Source organism: Pecten maximus, chromosome 16 (genome assembly GCF_902652985.1).
Source record: "Pecten maximus chromosome 16, xPecMax1.1, whole genome shotgun sequence".
Classification (NCBI taxonomy): Eukaryota; Metazoa; Mollusca; class Bivalvia; order Pectinida; family Pectinidae; genus Pecten; species Pecten maximus.
The window spans coordinates 15,155,801-15,182,559 of NC_047030.1; the positions used below are offsets into that span (position 1 = coordinate 15,155,801).

Below are 26,759 nucleotides of genomic sequence, written 5' to 3' on the forward strand. Positions count from 1 at the left end.
CCCTGGGATGGTGCAAGGCCATTAAGCTTTTATAAAAAAAAAAAAAAAATAGAAATGAAATATCTTTAAAGTCCTCTTTTAATGGTAATTAAAATCTTTAAGATTGCCTTTCCAATCAACAACTGAAGATACTGAATCTCAATGATTTATTCATGAAGCCAAGTTGTGGGAGATTACAGCCATTTGTAGGCTGTAAGGTAATCACCACTGTCGCCAACACAACCACACAAAACCATCCAGCATTCCTATCTCAGGAAACATGGCATAAAACACTACATAATTCATGTCCATGTCACTGAACTTAGGCAATGCACTGCCAGGCTAACTCCACATAGCATCAATATTAGTCGCGCAGTGGACTACAAAATATTTGATGCATGCAGATTTGATTATAACAGACAATCTAGGCATCACACTACTGCATGAGGCCATAACTTCATTGTGCATAATTTAATCAAATTCTGTATGGGGATGCTCTGTTTTGAGGAATGTCGCCACAATAACAATTAACATCCCTATTAGCCCACATACCCATACCTAATGATGGACCCTCATCACTGCTGCCTGTGCATCTTTGATGTGGCAGACATTTGATATCTCTACTGGTTTTTTTTTAAATACTATGATCAAATTCCAGACACCTCAACAAAAATCAATTACTCCCTTCTTTTTTAAGGTTTTTATTTTGATTTAGAAGTTATCAACTCAGCTATTCAAGCAAATAGATTCAATCACTAAATTACATGCAATTGTGTTCCCAAAAAAATACCATCTATACAAATTATTTGTAGTTGTTCTTGATTATCTCTAATGTAACAGGTGTTATCAATTAGATTTTTTACAAAACAGCAGATTAAATTTCCAGATAAAAATTTATGATGAAACATATCCACAGGCAGTAAAGTTCTTGATTTCATAATGAATGAAAACTTCAATTTGTAAATTTCCCGTTTTCAAACATATATAAGATATATGTTCAGGTGACTTAAATTTAGCAAGTGTTGCTTTCCTTCCTATTACAGTGTGGTTCAGTATGAGCTACATGTAGATATCAGCTGAAACAATATTTATCCAGGAATCTTTGAAGTATTTCGGTTGGACACTATCAAATACTTAGTCTCACACAGTAAAATTCCAACATTTAACTCTGTATAATTACATGTAAAAGTCATTTCATATAGACAATTAAAAGCATTAATTATATGAGAGACCATAAAAGATTGGCATCTCTAAGGGAGATAACTCCCCATTTAATGTGTTGTGCGATTCCTTTAGTTAAGCCTAATTTGAAAGTCCTACAATATTTTCTAACATTTTTCATATAAATTGTTATGGTTTCATATGTAGCATAGGTTGTACCCTAAAGTCAATTAAATCATAAAATACATGTGTATGTCATGGCTTGCCCAGGGTCAGGGTTACATGGTATGGGATAGAATCTACCACCTTATCAGGTGTTGATGGAAATGGAAACTATAGACTCTACCAGTCATAGACATATGTCCATATATAAGGTCTGGTGGAATCCTCAACATTTGTCAAGCTCACAACTTGATCTCAGAGAGTGTGTTGGGGAGAGATAACAGTCATAGATACAAGTTTATCTCAGTGCTGGCCTGATCCCAACCTTTGACCTTAATATGGCCACTAAATGGTGCCTGGGATAAAGTGGGTATTATCTCATAACACATCAATTTTGTGAATCCTTGTGTTATATCACACACTTCTGATAGCTAGCTAGGACATCATTATCACTGTCTAATGGATAATACTGGTAATACTGTCATTCTTACGTAAAGATATGGTTCAATACATTGTAATTCTATGCATCCAATATACAGTATGTGTATAAGGTCAATGACCTGTGGGCAGTGATATAACACATCATACCTGATAATCAGTGGTCATCACCTTTCACTAACTGGGACCTTTCTCATGTGTCAGATTGACCACTTAACCTGGAATGACTTGACCCGACACCTGGGACTGCCTGCGGGAGTTCTATTCTACTTATTACTGTGATAATGAAGTTGACCATCATGAAATCATTACCAGATCTGATGTGACCACCAACAGATTCAGTGGTCAGTGACCACTAACATAATCAGTCACTGGTCATCCCCATTCAGGGCCAGACATGTACACTACACTGACCACCAAGAAAACTTTCATATACAGATGTCAGATATGTTTAGTTAGTATGTCAGATTCAAAGCAATAAGATATGGTTAGATCAAGTGTAAATATCCTGCAGGCCGGTTTGACAAATTACAGTTGATATGATCAAAGAAATACATACCAACAATTCTATGTAATATTTCTCTCATGTTTAGGTTCTAGCTAAATATTTCTTTGAAATATCTTCTTACATTTTTCAACTAAACAAAATACTTGTTAATGTCTTGATAACCATGACTCCCAGGTGGGTTCAAGTTATGTTCTCCAATATCACAATCCTAATAAAATATACCCACACCCAATAATTCCTACATCCAAACACAATAATAGTAGCATATATATCAATTATCTGCAAATCACCAAGTTTATCAACATCTCAAAGGAAAAATATTGCATAGTTTCCAATGAATAACACCTGTGTAAAAACATCTCCCAGCAAATGAAGAAACAATGATCCTGAAGCACACCATAATGGAGAAAGATTTCATACCTTCATTACTGTACGTATAGGGTTTTTGGCACCTTATAACTGACCTTTGACCTTATGAAATGAATGTTGCAGTAACCAGCTTACACTACACAATACCTGTTGTATGTGGGTGATGCTTCAAGATTTCATAGTTCCCTTGACAACATTGCATTGAAAATTAATTCTGCAATATAAGAAATGTCCTTTGAAATGAATGTAGAAGTTACTAAATTATAGGATACTACAGTGTGCACAACACCCTGTGGGTGATTCAAATACAATGTATGTTTCAGGATTCATTAAGATGTATCTGCTACTAGTTGTTTATAAGTTATGCCCTGCTATAGACAAGATTGCATTGTAAAATGACAACTACATGTAGATGATTTGATAATAAAACTACACACCTGAATTCATTCGTAGGGTTAACACAGAAAAATTATTGAAAGCAAAACACCAATTGTTGAAATGGACTGCCTTAATCAATTTAACATGCAATGCTGTTAATGGAAAACTTGGTTGACAAATTGTCCTTCAAAGAGCTGTCATGTCACCCTTGATCAGGCTATTAATAGCAGCTGATATCACCAAAAATGGGGCATATAATGTATTGAATATTCTGTCCTCTTGAACAGCAAATAGTGATTATAGTGATTGTCTGAGTCAAAGTGAGCTCTTAAGAAAATGAAGAAAAAATGTACATCTGGTGCACGGAAATTGAAAGCTGATCCAATAACAGAAATTAAATCTTATATCAGTCTTTTATCTGTATTCATTATGAATATCTGGGAATTTCTTACTTTCAACATTTTATGAGGGAAACACTACATTCATGTATGTGAAAGATATATAGAAAGATTATTGTCCATTGTGTTTTCTACAAAGAAATCTTTGTAAATTATTACGTGGTGGCAATGTCAATTTTTAAGCAATACAATATATATGTCATCATTCCATTATCTATATTGGCCAATAAAATTAAATTCAATCTTCCTGTGCAACAACCTAAAGAGTGTGATGACAGCATGTATGATGTTGTAGTTAATTGATATATATGAAAACTGCATAATTGCATGTATTCAAATTGTAACTGTCTGTCCTCTGGTTCAGATAGTTTGTCAAGATCAATGTTTGTCACTTGGTATAACACCTAATTCATAATACACAGACATATAAACTCCCTAATAAATTACCCTTAAGCTACCCTGGCTTATCAACCAAAGGTCCAAACAAACATTCATAGAATGATTAATTTATACATTGAAACTTTCAACAATCAAACATTTACAGGACCCTAAAAACAAACAATCTCAGGACCATAAAACGTGTCACCCCGAAGCTTAAACAATTTTTTTAGACTTTTCATAAAGTGCTGCATAAAAGAAATTCCAGTTCACTGAATTGAATATAACATCCTGACAACTGAACTATTTGCTGATATTATTCCATCAATCTGATATTGGTCCATCAATGGAGAGAACTATAAACCTGTATTATTTCCTACAAGGGATATTAAACCAAGACTGAATTTTTCACATTCTTTCAGAATAGTTGTAATCAGAAAGACTATCAACATCTTTGTTTGATAAAAACTTACACTGAATGATTTATGTTTGAAATCTTTCATGAACCATTATTTTGGTTTATTTTGTTTAACGTCCTATTAAAAGCCAGGGTCATTTAAGGATGTGCCAGGTTTTGGAGGTGGAGGAAATCTGGAGTACCCGAGCCAGAGAAAAACATATGAACCATTATCAAAATCCTCTTTGATATATGCTTGTTATGTTGACTGAAATCTGATTTAACTGTAATTGAAATGCATCTTTAATTATTGAAGTATACAATGAAAATGACAAAATGTTATTCTGACATGAAATTATTTAACTATAATTGTTCATGATTTTGAATTCACAGCTAACTGTTAGCTGTTAATAAAAAATATGTTAAACAAACCTATAAAAAATGACACATGATGATTAAAATTAAAATATGACCAGTTTCAACTTCACTGAACTGGCTTGATCAGTAAGCATAGTTAGCATATCAAGAAATAGAAATTAAACATTTCACTTTTTATTTCTTGACCTTCCTGCCTTTTCGAAGTATCTCAAAATCCAGCCTAAAGTTTTCTTATCATGAAAACAACAAATTACAACATCTCATCTAAATACAATTAGAAATATATGTTAAGAAGTTTGACCACAATTAAACATCTATGTTACAAGCAAAAAGGTATTTTGCATACTTCAGTCCAGTTATAAACTTCCAAACAGACTTTCGATTTCAACTTAAATTCCAATACAAACAATTAATATCATATTCAACTTTTGATTTTGTACAGTACTAAAAAACCAAAAAAGACAAATATTTATCAATTTTGACCAAATTTCAATTTGATTCCATTTGACAGAAAAAGATATTCAGTGTAAATTTTGTGAGATTCAACTTTGAAACTGTCTTCCATAAGTGGACAAAGCTTTACTTGTGAAAATAATCCTTTACTCAATATAATACACTAGTCTATTGTGTTCTAGGATTAGGAAACAAAACAAACATTCTTTTGTAATTCTTAAAATAATTCAAGGCTAAAACTTCAGGTGGTTTAAGTAACAGTTTAAACGCCATAGGTTAAACCTTTCATAAAAACAAAACTGTTTATAACAGATTTATGTTTTAAATAAATCTTTTGTGTTTTTCAAATTGTTAGTACAGATATAAGGAACTGATCAATGAACACATGTTTATATGTTATTACAGCTTCTCCAGATTGCATTAAACACATAGGATCTACAATGATATCCCCACACAAAATCATCATCTGTTTTTAATAGATATAAGTGGAATAGTACCTGGAATATTATGTGAGAAATGCATTTTCTATATATTGAAAATCGTTAAGTTAATTATTATTGGTACAATAATAACTATACAACTGTCATCCTAAAAGGATAACTACATGTAATACTCCCCAGCAGATAAGTAAATCATGAAAACAAAAAAAACATTTATATGAAATTTCTAATGAAATCCACCCATTTCAACCAATATTTAAATTTCAACCAATCGGGGACCAATATTTTTTCAGTATCCCTTATTTAACTCATCAAATTTGGTAGGGCAGTATCTAAATATAAATTTCAACCAATACATGAAGGGTGATTTCAAAGTTCATTTCATTACTCTCATCATCAAATATTCCTCTTAATAGCAAGGGTTATTTTTTAAACTGCTCATTAAATCCTTTTAATATCAAGTGATTAAAACTCTCTCTTAATCAAGCTCAAATGTCCAATAGTGTATAACTCTTAATCTCAACGTCATATTTCAAATATAATAATGGATTCCTCTAAATCGCAAGGTCATATTAAAACAAGAGATCCCAGAGGGATCTTGGCGCCCACCATTGAATGATCTTCATAGGTTCCATGTCAGATTGATCTTTTCTCTACTTTTCCCTTCATTTTACTAATCTGTGCAAATTGAGACATCCCTCCAGTACTTTTCAAACAAGGGAATCCTAGCTATATAAGAAATTTGAGATTTAACGATAATGGCTGTTTGTTTGCCAGGTTGTTTTCAGGACAGACTGGTCCAAAAATGCAATACAAGGGACCAAGGGGAACCTACTCATGAAATTTGAGAAAGATCCATTCAGTACTTTGAGAAATAGAGATAACAAACTTCAATTGTCAAAATCCAAGATGGCGGTCTGTCGGCCATATTGTTTTCCAATTGATCTCAAAATGCAATTAGCATAACGAGGCACCAAGGGGAACCTCCATATGAAATTTGAGAAAGATCCATTCAGTACTTTCTCAGAAATAGCGATAACAAACTTCAATTGTCAAAATCCAAGATGGCTGCATGTCGGCCATGTTGTTTTCTGATTGGTCTCAAAACGCAATATGCATAACTAGGCACCAAGGGAAACCTACATATGAAATTTCAGAAAGATCCATTCAGTACTTTCTCAGAAATAGTGATAACAAACTTAAATTGTCAAAATCCAAGATGGCTGCCTGTCGGCCATGTTGTTTTCCGATTGGTCTCAAATCGCAATATGCATAACTAGGCACCAAGGGAAACCTACATATGAAATTTGAGAAAGATCCCTTCAGTACTTTCTCAGAAATAGCGATAACAAAAATTGTTTACGGACGGAGGGACGGAGGACGGACCACGGACGCAGGGCGATTTGAACAGCCCACCATCTGATGATGGTGGGCTAAAAAAAAGGATTCCTCTTAATATCAAAGTCACAGTTCAAACACTTTATTCCTCTTAATATCAAAGTCATGGTTAAAATATAGACCATCCATAGAACTTCATGATCAAATATGATTGTTACACGCTATAAAGCAAAATGTCACAATACACAAAGAGTAATTTTCTCTCAAATTAGCAACACTGTATAGTCACAGCTAATATTATAACATTAAAACACAGTGTCTGGACTTCAAAAGTCCTGATAAAAAACAAACTTCCACTCCCAGTATCCCTGATACAAAACAGCCATTATATCTGAAGTTAGAACAAAACTAAAAAAAAAACAGTAAAAAGTCACTTTCATTATAGAACATTTAATGCTGATTATTTTCCTATGTGAGAGTATAATAAACTATAACCAGTTTTCTAAAAGCAGTTTTTATTTCTGACTCATACCAACTTCATAAAATCAATATTTCCATAATATCGTGAAAGGGAGAGGATTCTAGTTGATGATAACACTTAGATTTAATTCATCAACAATTTAAAGGCTCCAAAATACATCAACCACCAAATTTATATGACAGAATGAAATCATCAGGTAGAAGAATGTATTAGGTTTGTATGTATAAACTGAACAGTTCTACAAAATGTATCAGATATAATATGCAAATAAAACATCGTAGACAGGCACCTGTCTGTAGAATATCAAAATTATAGATAAAATTGAGCTTCATAAATTTTGTTCTCTAGGGCTACATGTCAGCTGATTCTATATTCAAACTAGGGCGAGATTATGTAGTTTTGAAATTCAGCAATTCTTTATCAGAAACTTAGAAGTTGTGGTCAGTCTATAAAGCATTCACAATCTTTTTGTTTTGAAGATTGTATCAGGTATTACTAAAAAAATATGTGGAAGTTTCATTATTTCTTTGAAAGATGCATCATTTTCACTTTAAACTTGTATAATAACCACTAAATTTGAACCATTAAATCACTAACTACTAGAAATTTTAAGTCACAATTTCATCTACTTACCCGTGAGTAATTTAATACTCAATTTCAATTCACACCGAAATATTTTACAAGTAGTGGTAGTAGACGGAAGTTTTGCACAAAATAAAACAAGTTAGAATGACTTGCCATCTGGCATAAAACCAGGGCATGTTAACGTAAATTGTTACAATAATATGGTCAACTGAACAATCTTTATTGAAATATAATTCCCCAACAATATTGTTTTAAATGTCTTACATTATCACCCTAACATCTTCTGTCATCACCTAATTAGGTAGAAATTCCTTAATTTGGCTTGTAAATAAAGAAGTTCATATCAACTCATTTTAAAGCATTTTTTAAAACCAAAAACTGATCCTGCAATTTTTTCCTTTTTAGATAAAAACAAAAATATAAATCCTTGATACTGCCAAGTATTAATTGATATCACTTATTGTCAACTCTGACTGACTATCAATGATCTAAATAAATAAAAAAAAAAACCCACTTCATATGGTGTCCCAACATTTAGAATCATTCATACATGTGTATACCAATTAAGTGCATCAAGTTCCCATAATCTATACATATATTCATAGAATATATATCATCTGTATACCACATCCGCTGTTGGATTACATTATACATTATAATGTATAAAGGTTTCTCAGTACTTTAAAATAATTACCCTAGTCAGGTGAATATTCCCATATCACATTAACACCATGTTAAAGATTCATGATAATGTTCTTTCATATATTTGGTGACACATACAGGAAATACAGTATAGTATAAAGTAAGCTTGTCAATTGTAATATACCAAACATAATATGTAAGCACAGGGAAATGCAGTTTTTATTTTAATGGAGGTGGGGGGAGGGGATGATATTGTCTTATTGTCTCTCACCCCCTCACCTCTCTTCCCTTGAATGTGTTACATGCCCCTGTGTATAGAAGGTAGAGAATACAGATCACACCTGTTTATAAAAATCATTATAAAACATTTTACTTGCATTAACAATTTGTTTATTTTCATATAATTATAAAAATCCTACCTGTTTCTGCTATTGTATTCTGTTTTGTAATCGCATCCGTGTATTTCTTTCGTGTATTAGAAGACATAATATTCAGTGGAATTCCACTCAGAGCTAACTGTGGATCCTCCATTGTTACCAAGAGAGTCTTGTCTCAGCCACGCAAGACAAACATTGATCATGCAGTCATCCCAGGGTCTCTATTTCTTCCAATCACCTACTAGTCGTGTTAGCACCGTTATTGTTTTCTTCGTAAAGAGAGAACTGCCCATCTTATTTACAAATGTGGCACGAGAAAATGCTGTACATTCACTGGCATGCAGATATAAGGACTTGCTGTGATGTCCAACAATTGATCTTTCGAAATTCCAGCAGACGACAGTTCACAATCACCCAATACACATCTCTCTATCCCCCAGTGCATTAAGTCTTTGTCTCTAAAAAGCTTGTCACAGTTAGCATTTAGTATGCAAGCTTTCTTCTTCACTCTGTGCTGTCCACATTCACTTTTTCCTCGTATCATAAATACATTCCTTTATCAGTTCACAAATATTTTTTTCTGTGGTGTGACATTTGAAATCCTTGTAAATGTCGTCAATGAAAGGCAGTTGTTCCCACAGAGACCCAGTAATGAGGTATTATGACTGGTATTTCCTATAAACATATACAGTCAACAGCATGTCCCCTATAACAAGAAAATATTCATATCATCAAGGAAAATATCTCGGTAAGAGAGATTGTATGTATCAATTAACATTTTACCTTTCAATGATTTTTTTTCAAATGTAATGCATTCTTATTCATATAAAGTGTCAAATACATTTCAGTACATGTATTTAAAGAGAATTAAAATGATTACATTATCATGGAAGATGTCATTGAGAGTAATTTAGTGTATACATATATCAATTAACATTATACCTTTTCACGAATATTAATTTTTAGAAATTACTTTCCTGTTTATTTAACGTATCAAATACATCTTCCCTATAAGAATGATAATATTATCAAGGACACCATCACTGAGAGTTTATAAAATAGCTTGTGTTCTTGTTAAAGTGTGACATTGTCAAAGGAATTGTGATATAAAGCAACATAATTAAGCAACATCATATGATAATGAACAACTTTCAGTAAATTATATTACTGATATTTGATAATGAACAACTTTCAGTAAATTATATTACTGATATTTGATAATGAACAACTTTCAGTAAATTATATTACTGATATTTGATAATGAACAACGTTCAGTAAATTATATTACTGATATTTGATAATGAACAACTTTCAGTAAATTATATTACTGATATTTGATAATGAACAACTTTCAGTAAATTATATTACTGATATTTGATAATGAACAACTTTCAGTAAATTATATTACTGATATTTGATAATGAACAACTTTCAGTAAATTATATTACTGATATTTGATAATGAACAACTTTCAGTAAATTATATTACTGATATTTGATAATGAACAACTTTCAGTAAATTATATTACTGATATTTGATAATGAACAACTTTCAGTAAATTATATTACTGATATTTGATAATGAACAACTTTCAGTAAATTATATTACTGATATTTGATAATGAACAACTTTCAGTAAATTATATTACTGATATTTGATAATGAACAACGTTCAGTAAATTATATTACTGATATTTGATAATGAACAACTTTCAGTAAATTATATTACTGATATTTCTATTTCAATAATTTTCCAAAGAAGGCAGTTTAATGCTTAAATATTTCACTTATAAGTGAATTATAAGTCCACATGAAATTTATTTATAAATGTAAGAGACTGCTATTTGGCTTATACATACTGATATTTCACTTACCACCCCCCCTCAAATGATAGAACTTAATAAGTCACTTACCAGCCCCCCTCAAACGATAGAACTTAATAAGTCACTTACCAGCCCCCCTCAAACGATAGAACTTAATAAGTCACTTACCAGCCCCCCTCAAACGATAGAACTTAATAAGTCACTTACCAGCCCCCCTCAAACGATAGAACTTAATAAGTCACTTACCAGCCCCTCTCAAACGATAGAACTTAATAAGTCACTTACCAGCCCCCCTCAAACGATAGAACTTAATAAGTCACTTACCAGCCCCCCTCAAACGATAGAACTTAATAAGTCACTTACCAGCCCCCCTCAAACGATAGAACTTAATAAGTCACTTACCAGTCCCCCGCAAACGATAGAACTTAATAAGTCACTTACCAGCACCCCTAAAACGATAGAACTTATATAAGTCACTTACCAGCCCCCCTCAAACGATAGAACTTAATAAGTCACTTACCAGCCCCCCTCAAACGATAGAACTTAATAAGTCACTTACCAGCCCCTCTCAAACGATAGAACTTAATAAGTCACTTACCAGCCCCCCTCAAACGATAGAACTTAATAAGTCACTTACCAGCACCCCTCAAACGATAGAACTTAATAAGTCACTTACCAGCACCCCTAAAACGATAGAACTTAATAAGTCACTTACCAGCCCCCCTCAAACGATAGAACTTAATAAGTCACTTACCAGCCCCCCTCAAACGATAGAACTTAATAAGTCACTTACCAGCCCCCCTCAAACGATAGAACTTAATAAGTCACTTACCAGCCCCCCTCAAACGATAGAACTTAATAAGTCACTTACCAGCACCCCTAAAACGATAGAACTTAATAAGTCACTTACCAGCCCCCCTCAAACGATAGAACTTAATAAGTCACTTACCAGCCCCCCTCAAACGATAGAACTTAATAAGTCACTTACCAGCACCCCTAAAACGATAGAACTTAATAAGTCACTTACCAGCCCCCCTCAAACGATAGAACTTAATAAGTCACTTACCAGCCCCCCTCAAACGATAGAACTTAATAAGTCACTTACCAGCCCCCCTCAAACGATAGAACTTAATAAGTCACTTACCAGCCCCCCTCAAACGATAGAACTTAATAAGTCACTTACCAGCCCCCCTCAAACGATAGAACTTAATAAGTCACTTACCAGCCCCCCTCAAACGATAGAACTTAATAAGTCACTTACCAGCCCCCCTCAAACGATAGAACTTAATAAGTCACTTACCAGCACCCCTAAAACGATAGAACTTAATAAGTCACTTACCAGCCCCCCTCAAACGATAGAACTTAATAAGTCACTTACCAGCCCCCCTCAAACGATAGAACTTAATAAGTCACTTACCAGCCCCCCTCAAACGATAGAACTTAATAAGTCACTTACCAGCACCCCTAAAACGATAGAACTTATATAAGTCAACTATATAAGTTATGCTTATAATTAGGGGATATTTTACTTTTATGTCAACATCAGCTGATTCTATAAGGGATGATGTAATTATATTTACATGTTACTGAAGTAACAGTATGACTATTTTACATGGTTTTATAGAATATCACATTTAGTTAATGTGGTTATACCATTATGGGTAAATCATATACATGTATATTAATTTAATTATTACAGCGTAATATATTCAGTTTACAATATTACATTCAAATAATAATTTCAAAATAATCAAGTTTATTCAATCAGTTGACATTTACATTATGAGTACCAGTAAGTATTTATAAACGTTAAATAGTTAAAAAAACCTCAGATTCCAGACAGAATTCCAATGGACAAGGTTCAGATTTCCCATCAAGAGGTTTATAACCAGCTTGAGAGTTCTTATTGATTTTCAAGTGACGTGAGTAAAATTATTTCCTGTTCCAAATTAGGAACAATACTATAGTAAAAACTACCATCAATATTTAAGGACCTCCACTCACTGGGCTCAGCTAGTGTAAAACGTATTGCGAGGTTAAACTATTTCTTGTACATGACAACTAGAACAGACAACCATTGGCCGGAATGTAAAGTTAAACAACTTCTTATACATGACAACTAGAACACACAACCATAGGCCAGAATGTAAAGTTAAACAACCTCTTATACATGACAACTAGAACAGACAACCATAGGCCAGAATGTAAAGTTACACAATATCTTGTACATTACAACTAGAACAGACAACCATTGGCCAGAATGTAAAGTTAAACAATCTCTTGTACATGACAACTAGAACACACAACCATAGGCCAGAATGTAAAGTTAAACAACCTCTTGTACATGACAACTAGAACAGACAACCATAGGCCAGAATGTAAAGTTAAACAATCTCTTGTACATGACAACTAGAACACACAACCATAGGCCAGAATGTAAAGTTAAACAACCTCTTGTACATGACAACTAGAACAGACAACCATAGGCCAGAATGTAAAGTTAAACAACCTCTTGTACATGACAACTAGAACAGACAACCATAGGCCAGAATGTAAAGTTAAACAATCTCTTGTACATTACAACTAGAACAGACAACCATTGGCCAGAATGTAAAGTTATACAATCTCTTGTACATGACAACTAGAACAGACAACCATTGGCCAGAATGTAAAGTTAAACAATCTCTTGTAAGGGACAACTAGAACAGACAACCATTGGCCAGAATGTAAAGTTAAACAACCTCTTATACATGACAACTAGAACAGACAACCATTGGCCAGAATGTAAAGTTAAACAATCTCTTGTAAATGACAACTAGAACAGACAACCATAGGCCAGAATGTAAAGTTAAACAATCTCTTGTAAATGACAACTAGAACAGACAACCATTGGCCAGAATATAAAGTTACACAATCTCTTGTACATGACAACTAGAACAGACAACCATAGGCCAGAATGTAAAGTTATATACACAATCTCTTGTACATTACAACTAGAACAGACAACCATAGGCCAGAATGTAAAGTTAAACAATCTCTTATACATGACAACTAGAACAGACAACCATAGGCCAGAATGTAAAGTTAAACAATCTCTTGTAAATGACAACTAGAACAGACAACCATAGGCCAGTATTTAAAGTTAAACAATATCTTGTACATTACAACTAGAACAGACAACCATAGGCCAGAATGTAAAGTTAAACAATCTCTTTTACATTACAACTAGAACAGACAACCATAGACCAGAATGTAAAGTTAAACAATCTCTTGTACATGACAACTAGAACAGACAACCATAGGCCAGAATGTAAAGTTAAACAATCTCTTGTACATGACAACTAGAACAGACAACCATAGGCCAGAATGTAAAGTTAAACAATCTCTTATACATGACAACTAGAACAGACAACCATTGGCCAGAATGTAAAGTCAAACAATCTCTTGTAAATGACAACTAGAACAGACAACCATAGGCCAGAATGTAAAGTTACACAATCTCTTGTCAGGGACAACTAGAACAGACAACCATAGGCCAGAATGTAAAGTCAAACAATCTCTTGTAAATGACAACTAGAACAGACAACCATAGGCCAGAATGTAAAGTTACACAATCTCTTGTCAGGGACAACTAGAACAGACAACCATAGGCCAGAATGTAAAGTTAAACAATCTCTTGTACATTACAACTAAAACAGACAACCATAGGCCAGAATGTAAAGTTAAACAATCTCTTGTACATTACAACTAAAACAGACAACCATAGGCCAGAATGTAAAGTTAAACAATCTCTTGTACATTACAACTAGAACAGACAACCATAGGCCAGAATGTAAAGTTAAACAACCTCTTATACATGACAACTAGAACAGACAACCATAGGCCAGAATGTAAAGTTAAACAATATCTTGTAAGGGACAACTAGAACAGACAACCATTGGCCGGAATGTAAAGTTAAACAATCTCTTGTACATGACAACTAGAACAGACAACCATAGGCCAGAATGTAAAGTTAAACAATCTCTTGTACATGACAACTAGAACACACAACCATAGGCCAGATTTATTAAAGTCTGTTCTAGGGTAAAACAAAAATGACAGCAATTGAATTCCGTAATATTATATATATATATATATCCGATTGTATAGATAGAGAAGACTCATGTTTCTACGAAGTTTCCCTGAGACTGAGTTGCTGACGTAATGGAAGCTTTTCTGTAAAATGTCAGAAGTCACGACTAGGCGATCAGAAATAGCTGTGATCTATAATCACAGATTGCTCCAAAACACACTGGGAACCCGTCTGTACTAAATGACCCCAAAATGATTTCTGGCTCGTATTCAGCTTTGCTCTCCAAACCATGATTTTTTAAGCACTCAGAAGCCTCCAGTCACCATGGAAACTATTGTCATCAATGAATTGTATACAGATTCTGGATTTGTCAGAAATCTGTAGAAGCATTTAAAACAGTGGTTGTTTAGAGAAAGGCTCTTCAAGCTCATTGTGTATATAGTCGCAAAACGCTAATAACAATTTAACTTGTAGTGAAAAACCTATATACAATTTATACCTTTCTCTTCTCTAAACAAATAGAATATCTTCACAGTCCTTATTCTGGACATCTTAATAATGAATTAAGCATGAATGTTTTGGCAGCTACAATTAAACAGACATGGAAATCCACACAGAAATAAACATTCATACAGAGTTTTTAACACAGAAATAACAAAAAAATCAACCAAATCTTAGAATCCTTATTATCTACAGTAAATATTTACAATGTAACAGAGTTTACAGGAAATTCTACAATGTCAGAGCAAGTACAGGAAATTCTACAGTGCCAAATTACAGGTACAGCACAATCAGAGCTTACAGAAAATTCTACATTGTCAGAGTTCAAGTACAGTACATCAGAGCTTACAGGAAATACTACATTGTCAGAGTACTCTACAAGTACAGTACATCAGAGCTTACAGGAAATACTACATTGTCAGAGTACTCTACAAGTACAGTTCATCAGAGCTTACAGGAAATACTACATTGTCAGAGTACTCTACATGCAAGTACAGTTCATCAGAGCTTACAGGAAATACTACATTGTCAGAGTACTCTACAAGTACAGTACATCAGAGCTTACAGGAAATACTACATTGTCAGAGTACTCTACAAGTACAGTTCATCAGAGCTTACAGGAAATACTACATTATCAGAGTACTCTACAAGTACAGTTCATCAGAGCTTACAGGAAATACTACATTGTCAGAGTACTCTACAAGTACAGTTCATCAGAGCTTACAGGAAATACTACATTGTCAGAGTACTCTACAAGTACAGTTCATCAGAGCTTACAGGAAATTCTACAGTGTCAGAGTACATGCAAGTACAGTACAGCAGAGCTTACAGGAAATTCTAGTGTCAGAGTTCAAGTACAGTACAGCAGAGTTTACAGGAAATTCTACAGAGTTTTTCCTTCACATTTTTTGACTGAATTAGGATATATTCCATCAACAGATACCACCAGATTATTTTTACCGAGTGCATATCTTTGATCACAAATAACACAGCATTCATTATCACATGAATGCAGGATTAGGGAAGAGAGAGCCTATGATTTCCAACTTAGAATCTTGTCACACAGACATGCACATACACTCTGACTACTGGGTATATAGGCTTTGTGCCAGACAATTTAATACTTGTTGGCATTTTTGCTTAATTGCATCAAAATTACTGTATTGTTAGGACAACAGGACATTAGATTATATACTGAATAGACAATGGAGGGCTCATAACCAGACATGGGCATATTGTTGGATAAATATGGTTAATAGACAATGGCGGGCTCATAACCAGACATGGGCATATTGTTGGATAAATATGGTTAATAGACAAGGAGGGCCAATAACCAGACATGGGCATATTGTTGGATAAATATGGTATCATCTTGTAATATTGAGGTATAATTAATAAATATGCTGGCATTCAACTGCATGCAGATATACTACATTTAGGAAGCCAGGTAGGGTGGCATAGTGATAATATACGGGCCAGAATTCCCCAAGGTCCCCTGGAAAGGTACTCCAGTTTCCCCTCCCTGTGGGGCATTTTGATCTATCCAGGACAATAACACAAGAGAGATTATAAGTTGATATAACTTGTCCCGCAATTGTTGTAAACATTTTAGGTCTTTAGAGCTATAGGATACAAATGGTGTCTTATCATAGCAACACAATGGTAGTCTGTAGTTAGAGCTTAAATGTCTAACAATAACAAATAAAAAGATGCATTTTCTACTTTACGAGCAAGACTAATTAACGTAACCTAGTAAACACAAGTAATTACCAGGTATATGGTATTGCATTTCCATGAGCAACCTGTGTCAGCTCAAAGCACAGTATATTATCATAAATAATCATGTCTCTTTGATGTGATTACTATATCTGATTACTTTATATAAAGTCTCTTATTAAAAACCAGTATGTGCTTCCCTGATGTCTGTCATAATTTTGTGATCATCTAGCTACATTATCAGACTTAGCTGCATGTGTAACCAATATGCTCATGCAAGAACTTGACTAACTCACTGTAATTAACAGTGAGACAAAACCTGCCACCAATGACAACATCACTATGTGAAAGCCAACTTCCAGTAGAATTCCCAAGTTTTAACTTGTTTTGTGTATTAATGTCTATTGAGAGATACTTTTTACCTCCTGTTGTGAGAAAACTAAGTAACATAAATTATTATCCCTAAATTATTGAATTATTCAGATGCTATTTTTTTTACATGGAAGATTAACAAAAGATCATTAAAGTTAATAATAGCACATTACAATATTTTTTTATATACTAGAAAGACTAAATTAGACAAGCCCAAGACAAATTCCATGAAAAATACTGGAGACACTATGGCAGGCAGTGCAAGGACAAATTCTGTTTAACATACTTAAGAGAGATGATGGTAGGCAGTCCAAGGACAAAATCTGTGTTATATACTAGAGAGACAATGGCAGGTAGTCCAAGGACAAATTCTGTGTTATATACTACATAGACTACAGTAGGCAGTCCAAGGACAAATTCTGTGTTATATACTAGAGAGACGATGGCAGGCAGTCCAAGGTTTACATACTACATAGACTACAGTAGGCAGTCCAAGGACAAATTCTGTGTTATATACTAGAGAGACAATCATAGGCAGTCCAAGGTTACATACTACATAGACTACAGTAGGCAGTACAAGGTTACATACTCCATAGACTACAGTAAGCAGTCCAAGGACAAATTCTGTGTTATGTATAGACATCCAAGGACAAATTCTGTGTTATGTATAGACATCCAAGGACAAATTCTGTGTTATGTATAGACATCCAAGGACAAATTCTGTGTTATGTATAGACATCCAAGGACAAATTCTGTGTTATGTATAGACATCCAAGGACAAATTCTGTGTTATGTATAGACATCCAAGGACAAATTCTGTGTTATGTATAGACAGACAAGGACAAATTCTGTGTTATGTATAGACATCCAAGGACAAATTCTGTGTTATGTATAGACAGACAGTTGTCATTCTAATCAGCAGACCTGTCAAGGCAAGGTCAAACCAGGCTAATACCTTGGGTATATATAGAAGTGCTGGTAGTAAATAGATGGACAGCACAATACCCTGCCACTAGGCCACTTATCAGTTCTGAACAGACCAGGAATGCCCGTTTTAATCTTATAAAGCTGATTAAACACCTTCAATAGCTACTCATAGCGGTAGCAGTGGTCACTACTGAAATGATTGAACCAGACTGCAGGTCAGTGTATGAAAGGGTGCAGTCCCTAGCTCAGCTTTCCTTTAGTAATTGGTTGGGGACTGAAGTAAATACTCAAATAGCATGGTTTAGCCAAAATCTAACATGGACTATATGGATGAAATATTAAAGCTACAAGGCAAAGTTATTATTTTTGAGAACTTGCAGTGATCAAATATCATAGTTGTAACAGGAGAGAAAATATACAGCAGCCAGACTGGGACTTGAAGCCACGACAATCCCTAGCTAGCTAACTCAAACTATTTACGGTAGAAGTCAATCGGCATCGAGTCAAGTCCAGTTCCACTGAGTACATTCCTCCCTCCTTCATCCCAAAGACACTCACAAGATCATATATCAACCTCTGTGGGTATTCAGTTGGGCACCAATGTAAGTTAAGAGAGGAGAAATGCAATGATCTGACTTGGACTCGAACCCAGAACCTCCAAACTCTCGACAGGCACTCAAACCATTTGAGCTGTCTGGCTACCAGAGGTCAGCCCAAGGGGACATTTTAAGTCACCAACTGGAAAAGGCCTTGTAATCATGCAGTTTTATGGACATATGATTGTATGGATTTATTTCCTGAATTAATAAAAATATATTCTGTGCTATATTTAGAGACACTATTTTGATTATTTTAGCTGACAAATATTGATTTTAAATTTTCATTTCTGATTCAATGTGAAGAAATATCCTGCAGGTGCTTCCAGACAGTTTTTAACAATTTAAGAAGGTTTAAGGCTTAAATATCAGAATGAATTTAATGAAATTAACTCTATAGCAAGAGAGCCACACTGATATTGATTAGGTATGAAAACTCTCCCGCAGCAGTTCTGGTTTGTCCAGGTATTTTATAAAGGCTCGGCGCCAGCTGTGATCACATTATCATTGTTATAATTTTTTGTGTTTCAACAGTTGTGGTCAGACTCGATCAATACAAATGTCTCAGTTTTTATAATTGTCTGAGTAACTAAATTACAGAATATAGAGTAAAATTAGCAATACTGCTACATTTTGTAAGATTGGTTAATGAATCAGACTGCCAAGTAAGGTTCTGATACGTAACTCCATCCCATATAAACATTATACAGACAATGTATTCAATGCTTACGTTCCTGTATATTTTTCTCCTGATAAACTAATAAACTAATTACTTCCTTACAAGAGTTCTACATGGATTTTGGCGCAAACACATACCCATATATGTTAGTAAATCAACAAACTAATTTTCTAGAAAACAAATTCTGATATTCAAGGAAATGTCCCCACTTAAATAAATTATGTTCATTCTTTCACTCATATACAGAGCCATAAAGTTACCAGCAACATAACTGATTTGATCAATGACTGATATTCAATATGAATGTCATTTTGACCTTGACCTTGCTTTTTTCAACTTGAAAATATACATGCCAGTCCAATAACATTTATTGCAGTCAAACTGATTGTGTCTATGCATGCATTGGCAGTTAATGTGAAACATGATTTTCAGTGACCTTGACCTATTTTAGCTTAAATGATGATTAATCAATACTTATGTACACTATATATCTTGACCTATTTTAGCTTAAATGATGATTAATCAATACTTATGTACACTATATATCTGTTATTTCGTTCTCAGTATGTTCCACATATAATAACTATAAAACACAGCTTTTGTTAACCTCACGTTGATGTTTTATGAAATGTGCTAAAGCTTAAAAGTCAATCACACATTTCTTGTACATTATATCTATGTCAGTTTATGCTGTATATTTCTGATTTTAATAAATACTTAACTTAAGTCTGGCCTTGTTCATGATGTTGCATCATTTCTTGTTACAGTGAGTAGATCATAAATGTGTCTGTACATATATACAGTTATAGGCAAGGTCGGACTCTCTAGTGATTATATAAACATACATCAATCTACATTTACTGTGTATTACTGTAGCATAAACACTGTCGATACTTCCTGTCTGGAGCAATATTAAGGGTGTATGCTACCTAATTGGTATATTGTGACATAAAGAGCCAAGTTCCACACTATGAAAGCTGGAATGTGTCTCTAGTATATCATAGCACATGTGAAAGTCGGACAAGATTAGTGATATTATGATTGTAATTAGGGATTAATCATAATTATCTAAATATACCCATCTACAGCCATGAAGATAGATGCTGAAGATCAGAATAGTCGATTATAGGTATAATGTGTTCAAGTAGTTATTTCTCAGAGAATTGACCATATATAAACTTTTAGGAGAATTTAAAAGACAACATGCTTATACCACCAAACTTTTTTTTGAACATACAATCATTTCATTGTTGATCGAATGAATTGCATTTATATTAATCCATTTAACACCATCAAGCATCATCTTAATTCATGGTTCAAATTTGTAAAGTACAACTTAGATCACAAATAATTACCTTCTGTTTCTGTTGAATATATTCCGTCCTATATCATAACCAATTCATGTTACATCCACTTTTCATTCCAACATTTCCCACGAATATAAAAACAAGGATATGCATATTTACCTATAAATCAGGAGGGTAGGAGATGGTAAGTATAAACTACACAGACAATTAGGCGGGGTCCATCCTCAAACAGATAAAGCACATCTCTGCTGCAGCACTCAACTTTGGATACTGATCAGGCTTACTAGACCATATGGTCAAACCATCCAAACTGGACCAGCTTGTAGTCATAACACACAGCCCTATGTACAATATGTACTGGTAAATCTGCCAGAATTTCTAAAATATCTGGGATTTTCAAATGGTATGAACAAATTGAACCTGAAATATATGTATGAAACATTTGATTGAGAGGTGTGATCAGCTATTATTAAATTTCTAAAAAGATACTGACTTATTCAATTTCTTGTCTTGTCTTTAAATTACTATTTTAATTCAGTACCATCACCGAGTGAGTATAGGTATTTCTAAATGATAAATTAAACAAACTTAACTGATGCAAATTTCTGCTGATAGAAAAATTCTGTATTTATAAGCTAATAAGCCCCTACCCACAAATAAGCCACTTAACCTTCTTCATTTTAGCAGAATCATCCATTTTTAAATAATAATATGCCCTATCCACACTATATAATTTTAACACAAGGAGAGGGGGCTTAATTTATTATCTGAGGATAATGTAAATCAAAACCTCTGATTTTGGTTAAACCTGATTTTAAGCTAGCTCCTTAAGTAATTTCAAGATATAACAAACAAGTTCCTTTCTATGGTACTGTGGAATTCATTATCAACAAGTTTGTCTGTATATAGATTTTCACTTTTTCGGCTTAAGTGAAAGGGTACAACTCGTAAGATTGTTCAAAATGATAGTCTTCCGGCACTGGTACATCTACTTGTATAGCTGACAGCAGATATTAGACCATTGATTTTGTAGCAATAACACCTGACGTATCTTAACACAAAACAATCTTGTATATTTCCTCACCTACAGTTTGTAGTGGTCAGTTGTACTGCCCTCAAACCACTCACCTTATCAAGCCAGTAGAGAGTGATAGTGAAGATAATGCTATGAGCATGTGCTTCTGTCAGTCAGGACAAATGTAATGCACATTCATGCATGTTATGATGGCGGGTCAATTTAATTAGTGTGTGCCTCCATCATGTATCGATCCCCTGGGTATAAGTTGTAGGTAGATAAATAGGACCTAAAGGCTATAGACTCCATAATTACATATACATACCCAGAATGGAGGTAGGTAATTAATTTTAATGACATTGCGTGTGATTGGAAAACCTTGTGTTGTACAGTGGATATAACTTCCAGATACTGTTGAAGAAGTTTCTGATGTTATAGATTTTGGAACAAATCTGAACAGCAGTTACCAACAGATTCATTTTTCTTCAGCATAACCCTCGTTATGTATTGATATTTACACTGTATATCATGAAATGCTCACTGTGTGTAAATTTAACCTTTGTTATTTTCGTGATTGTTATGAAGCTATGAATATAAATACAATGAATATTGTTGTATGTATTCGATTATTATACATATGTATTTTTGTTGTGCAGGCTAACTACGAAAGTCTGTACCCACAAAATAATCTTACTGCGAATGAAAGTACACACAAACATTTCATGTTATAAAGTATGCAGAAATAATAATTGAACCATATCATCTTGATACGACCCAAACCCCCTTCTAAAGTACATGTGGATGCCCCTGACCCCATAAGATCACCCAAATTCATATTCATAATAACTTTAAACTTGATTTATCTTACAACAATTGTGAAAAAATTATATGTCAGCTTATACTGTATTGTTGAAATGGATGATAGTGCAAGTAGAGTCTTACTATGAAAGGAAACTGCAATTCCCCTGAAAGGAGACCTCCCTATACCTTTTCATGTCTGCTCCAGGAATCAAACCCAAGTTAGGCAGCCTAGCAGAAAGGCATTGTGCCTTTAATAACCACTGCCCCACCTGACCACCCTCATTCATACATACTCTAATTAGTTTTGCTGACCAAAGAGGTAAAAAATGGTAATCATCAAGTCTAATACTCCCTGTGATGCAGGTCGACCAACTGTACAATATCCCCCTGTTAATATGAAACAATCTCTCAATTTTGGCTGGCTCCACATCATGGTCTCCAGATATTTTTGTGTTTATATTCTGTAGACAATATAATGAACTACAGCCATTTTGTGTTGTAGCCACACCCAAAAACAATAAACCATCAGCGCCTCTGATGCTTTGCTTCCTTTGTGACGTCTTGAAAGTATCTCTTGAATTGTTCCGTTTTTTATAAATTCACAAACAACAGTAAGCACATATCTTTAATGTTATATTAAAGCGGTGAATCAATAAACTTCCACCAAATGCAGCCACCATGAATAATTCAAATGTTTACAGACAGTTTGTAGAGGTCAGACAGAAGGTGCCAGACCACAATTTATAGCTCCATCCAACTGTCTCAAACAGAATATACAGAGGTTCAAATTCAATTCAAGGACTGAATTAAGTGGTAGTATAGACTTATTGTACTGGGACAGGCTTTAGTACAGACTTATAATAACAGCCAGGCCTAATGGTATAGACCTATACTGTCGGCCTGGCTGTGGTATAGACCTACACTGTCGGCCAGGCTGTGTTAGAGACCTATACTGTCGGCCAGGCTGTGGTATAGACCTATACTGTTGGCCAGGCTGTGGTATAGACCTATACTGTCGGCCAGACTGTGGTATAGACCTATACTGTCGGCTAGGCTGTGGTACAGACATATACTGTCGGCCAGGCTGTGGTACAGACCTATACTGTCGGCCTGACTGTGGTATAGACCTATACTGATGGCCAGGCTGTGGTATAGACCTATACTGTCGGCCAGACTGTGGTATAGACCTATACTGTCGGCCAGACTGTGGTATAGACCTATACTGTCGGCTAGGCTGTGGTACAGACATATACTGTCGGCCAGGCTGTGGTATAGACCTACACTGTTGGCCAGGCTGTGATATAGACCTATACTGTCGGACAGGCTGTGGTATATAGACATATACTGTCGGACAGACTGTGGTATAGACCTATAATGTTGGCCAGGCTGTGGTATAGACATATACTGTCGGCCAGACTGTGGTATAGACCTATACTGTTGGCCAGGCTGTGGTATAGACCTATACTGACGGCCAGACTGTGGTATAGACCTATAATGTTGGCCAGACTGTGGTATAGACCTATACTGTCGGCCAGACTGTGGTATAGACCTATACTGTCGGCCAGGCTGTGGTATAGACCTACACTGTCGGCCAGGCTGTGGTATAGACCTATACTGTCGGCCAGGCTGTGGTACAGACCTATACTGTCAGACAGGCTGTGGTATAGACCTATACTGTCGGCCAGACTGTGGTATAGACCTATACTGTCGGCCAGGCTGTGGTATAGACCTATACTGTCGGCCAGACTGTGGTATAGACCTATACTGTCGGCCAGGCTGTGATATAGACCTATACTGTCGGACAGGCTGTGGTATAGACCTATACTGTCGGCCAGACTTTGGTATAGACCTATACTGTCGGCCAGGCTGTGATATAGACCTATACTGTCGGACAGACTGTGGTATAGACCTATAATGTTGGCCAGGCTATGTATAGACCTATACTGTTGGCCAGGCTGTGGTACAGACCTATACTGTTGGCCAGGCTGTGGTATAGACCTATACTGTCGACCAGGTGTGGTATAGACCTATACTGTCGGACAGACTGTGGTATAGACCCATACTGTCGGACAGACTGTGGTATAGACCTATACTGTCGGCCAGACTGTGGTATAGACCTATATTGTCAGCCAGGCTGTGGTAGAGACCCATACTGTAGACCTGAGGCTATGTATAGACCTATACTAAAGGCCAGACTGTGGTTTATAATACAAAGTATCTTTATCAGTTTATCTTTACAAAAAGTGCTGTTAACATGCTTTAGGTAATAGCTGGAGTAATGCTTTGCTCTCGATCTAATTTATTTGAAAACAGTCAATTATAACTTTGTACAAATCAGCAATCAATTTGAAAAAGAAAGTGAAGTAAATCTATTTCTTACCATCAAACGTTTCCGTATGATACATCCATAACAAAATGATGTGTATTTTCCATATTGGATATTTTCTAGAAGATAACCATGTGGTCTGAACAGTTCAGGACAGCCAATTAAAAACAAACAGAAGCTGCATACAGCCAGTCTGATCTCCTTATTTATAGATAACAAATGAACTATAAATAATCATTTCGAAGGTCTAGCCTAGCATATGATAACTGGTCAAATAAGTATCATATGTAGATTTATTTATTGATTCAAAATTAACATTCATAAACCCAATTCAATCAGGTATGAGATATTATATCATGATCAAATTTCAAAGTACATTTACATGTACATGCAGTGACATGATCACTGAATCTAAAAATAAAACTTGTTTGATTAATTTTATAATAATTATGACACAAGTTATATATTGGCTTATATTAATCTCTCTTGTCGATAAAGATGGAAGTTGGGTTGGTGGTGGGGTGGTGGTGGTGGTGGTGGTGGGGGGGGGGGGTTGATATGAGATCTAAATAATACTCAAAGAAAACATCCATGCTCATATGCTGGTTAACCAATACAAAAGTACCTAATATTTTAAAGTTGGACCGAGAGTCTAGCCCACATCAGATGCTACACTTCAATGCAAAATCTCCCCCCCCCCCCCCCCCCCTACCCAAGTTTTACAGTTTGTTTTTTTTAAGATTCGATTTTCAGTAATTCTTTTGAATAGTAAATTAGAAAAACAAAACATTTTGCTGAGAATTTGCATCTCAAAGTTTCTATCTCAATATCTGTGTGTGTGGCTGGACCTGAATGTTATAAAGCATTGTTAGCTTTACACTAAACTTTTCAAAAATCTTAGAAATTACTGTTTGTTCTTGAGGAATATTTGGACATTGTAAATATTATAGTATGTTACCTATCTTTAACTGCTAACTTTTAAATATCTACACAGAAGTTTTTTTGTTTTTTTTTTATATTTTTTATTACAACTTTTTTTAATTGAGTAGAAATTTCAGAAAAAAAGGCTGTGGCATTATTACTACTCCTCATAACCTATTTAGCCTTCATAATACAGGTTACAAAAGGATTATCATAATAATGCTTGAACAAATGAATTTTATCTAAAAATAAAAAATGAAAAGGGGAATATAAATTGCCATGGAGGAGACTGGGCAAATTTTCATCCCTCAGAAAAGAATATTTACAGAATTCCTTTTGATGACATAAACCCTTTACACTACATATGTAAACTATTTTTTCAATTGGAATAATTTCATTTTAAAAAGTTTTTATAATTATGGTAAAATCTAATCTCCCCAAATGGGAGGGGTTGACAAGTACCATAATCATAAAAGTGACACCTACAGTTGTCATTTACTACTAATAAATATATATATTTAATTTGAATTTCATAATGAAATTTTGCCTTTTTCTTAAAGGAAAACCATTCAACATAATTGTTTATAATATTCTTGTTATGAGTTTACACTGTATATTCTAGTACACTAGCTACTATAAGTCGGGTAACAATGTCACAGTGAATGTGATTGTATACATGTACCCAGGTATATTGTAATGCAGTACTATAATGAAAAACATAATCCATGCACATTTTAAATACACCTGGAGTTTTAATTCAAGGAAGAGACATATATATTGGCCATTAGCTGAATTGTATATTTAAATACTGGAACATAGCTCCATGCTATTATTCCCATTAT

At 34.5% G+C, this 26,759-nt stretch overlaps 1 protein-coding gene across 4 annotated transcripts in view; it reads right to left on the reverse strand.

Moving 5' to 3' along the window:
* LOC117344904 (kazrin-like) overlaps nucleotides 1-26,759 on the reverse strand; it is a 110,591-nt gene that overhangs the window by 68,797 nt on the left and 15,035 nt on the right. For 3 of the 4 annotated variants that reach the window (XR_004536286.1, XM_033907781.1, XM_033907786.1), the window contains exon 2: nucleotides 8,905-9,568. The exons of the other annotated variant lie outside the window; for it this stretch is intronic. Coding sequence is in view for 2 of the 3 variants with exons in the window: in XM_033907781.1 (XP_033763672.1) it covers nucleotides 8,905-9,016 (112 nt within the window). In the remaining variant the exon portion in view is untranslated. The remainder of the gene's footprint in view (nucleotides 1-8,904; nucleotides 9,569-26,759) is intronic. 4 annotated transcript variants of the gene reach the window in all.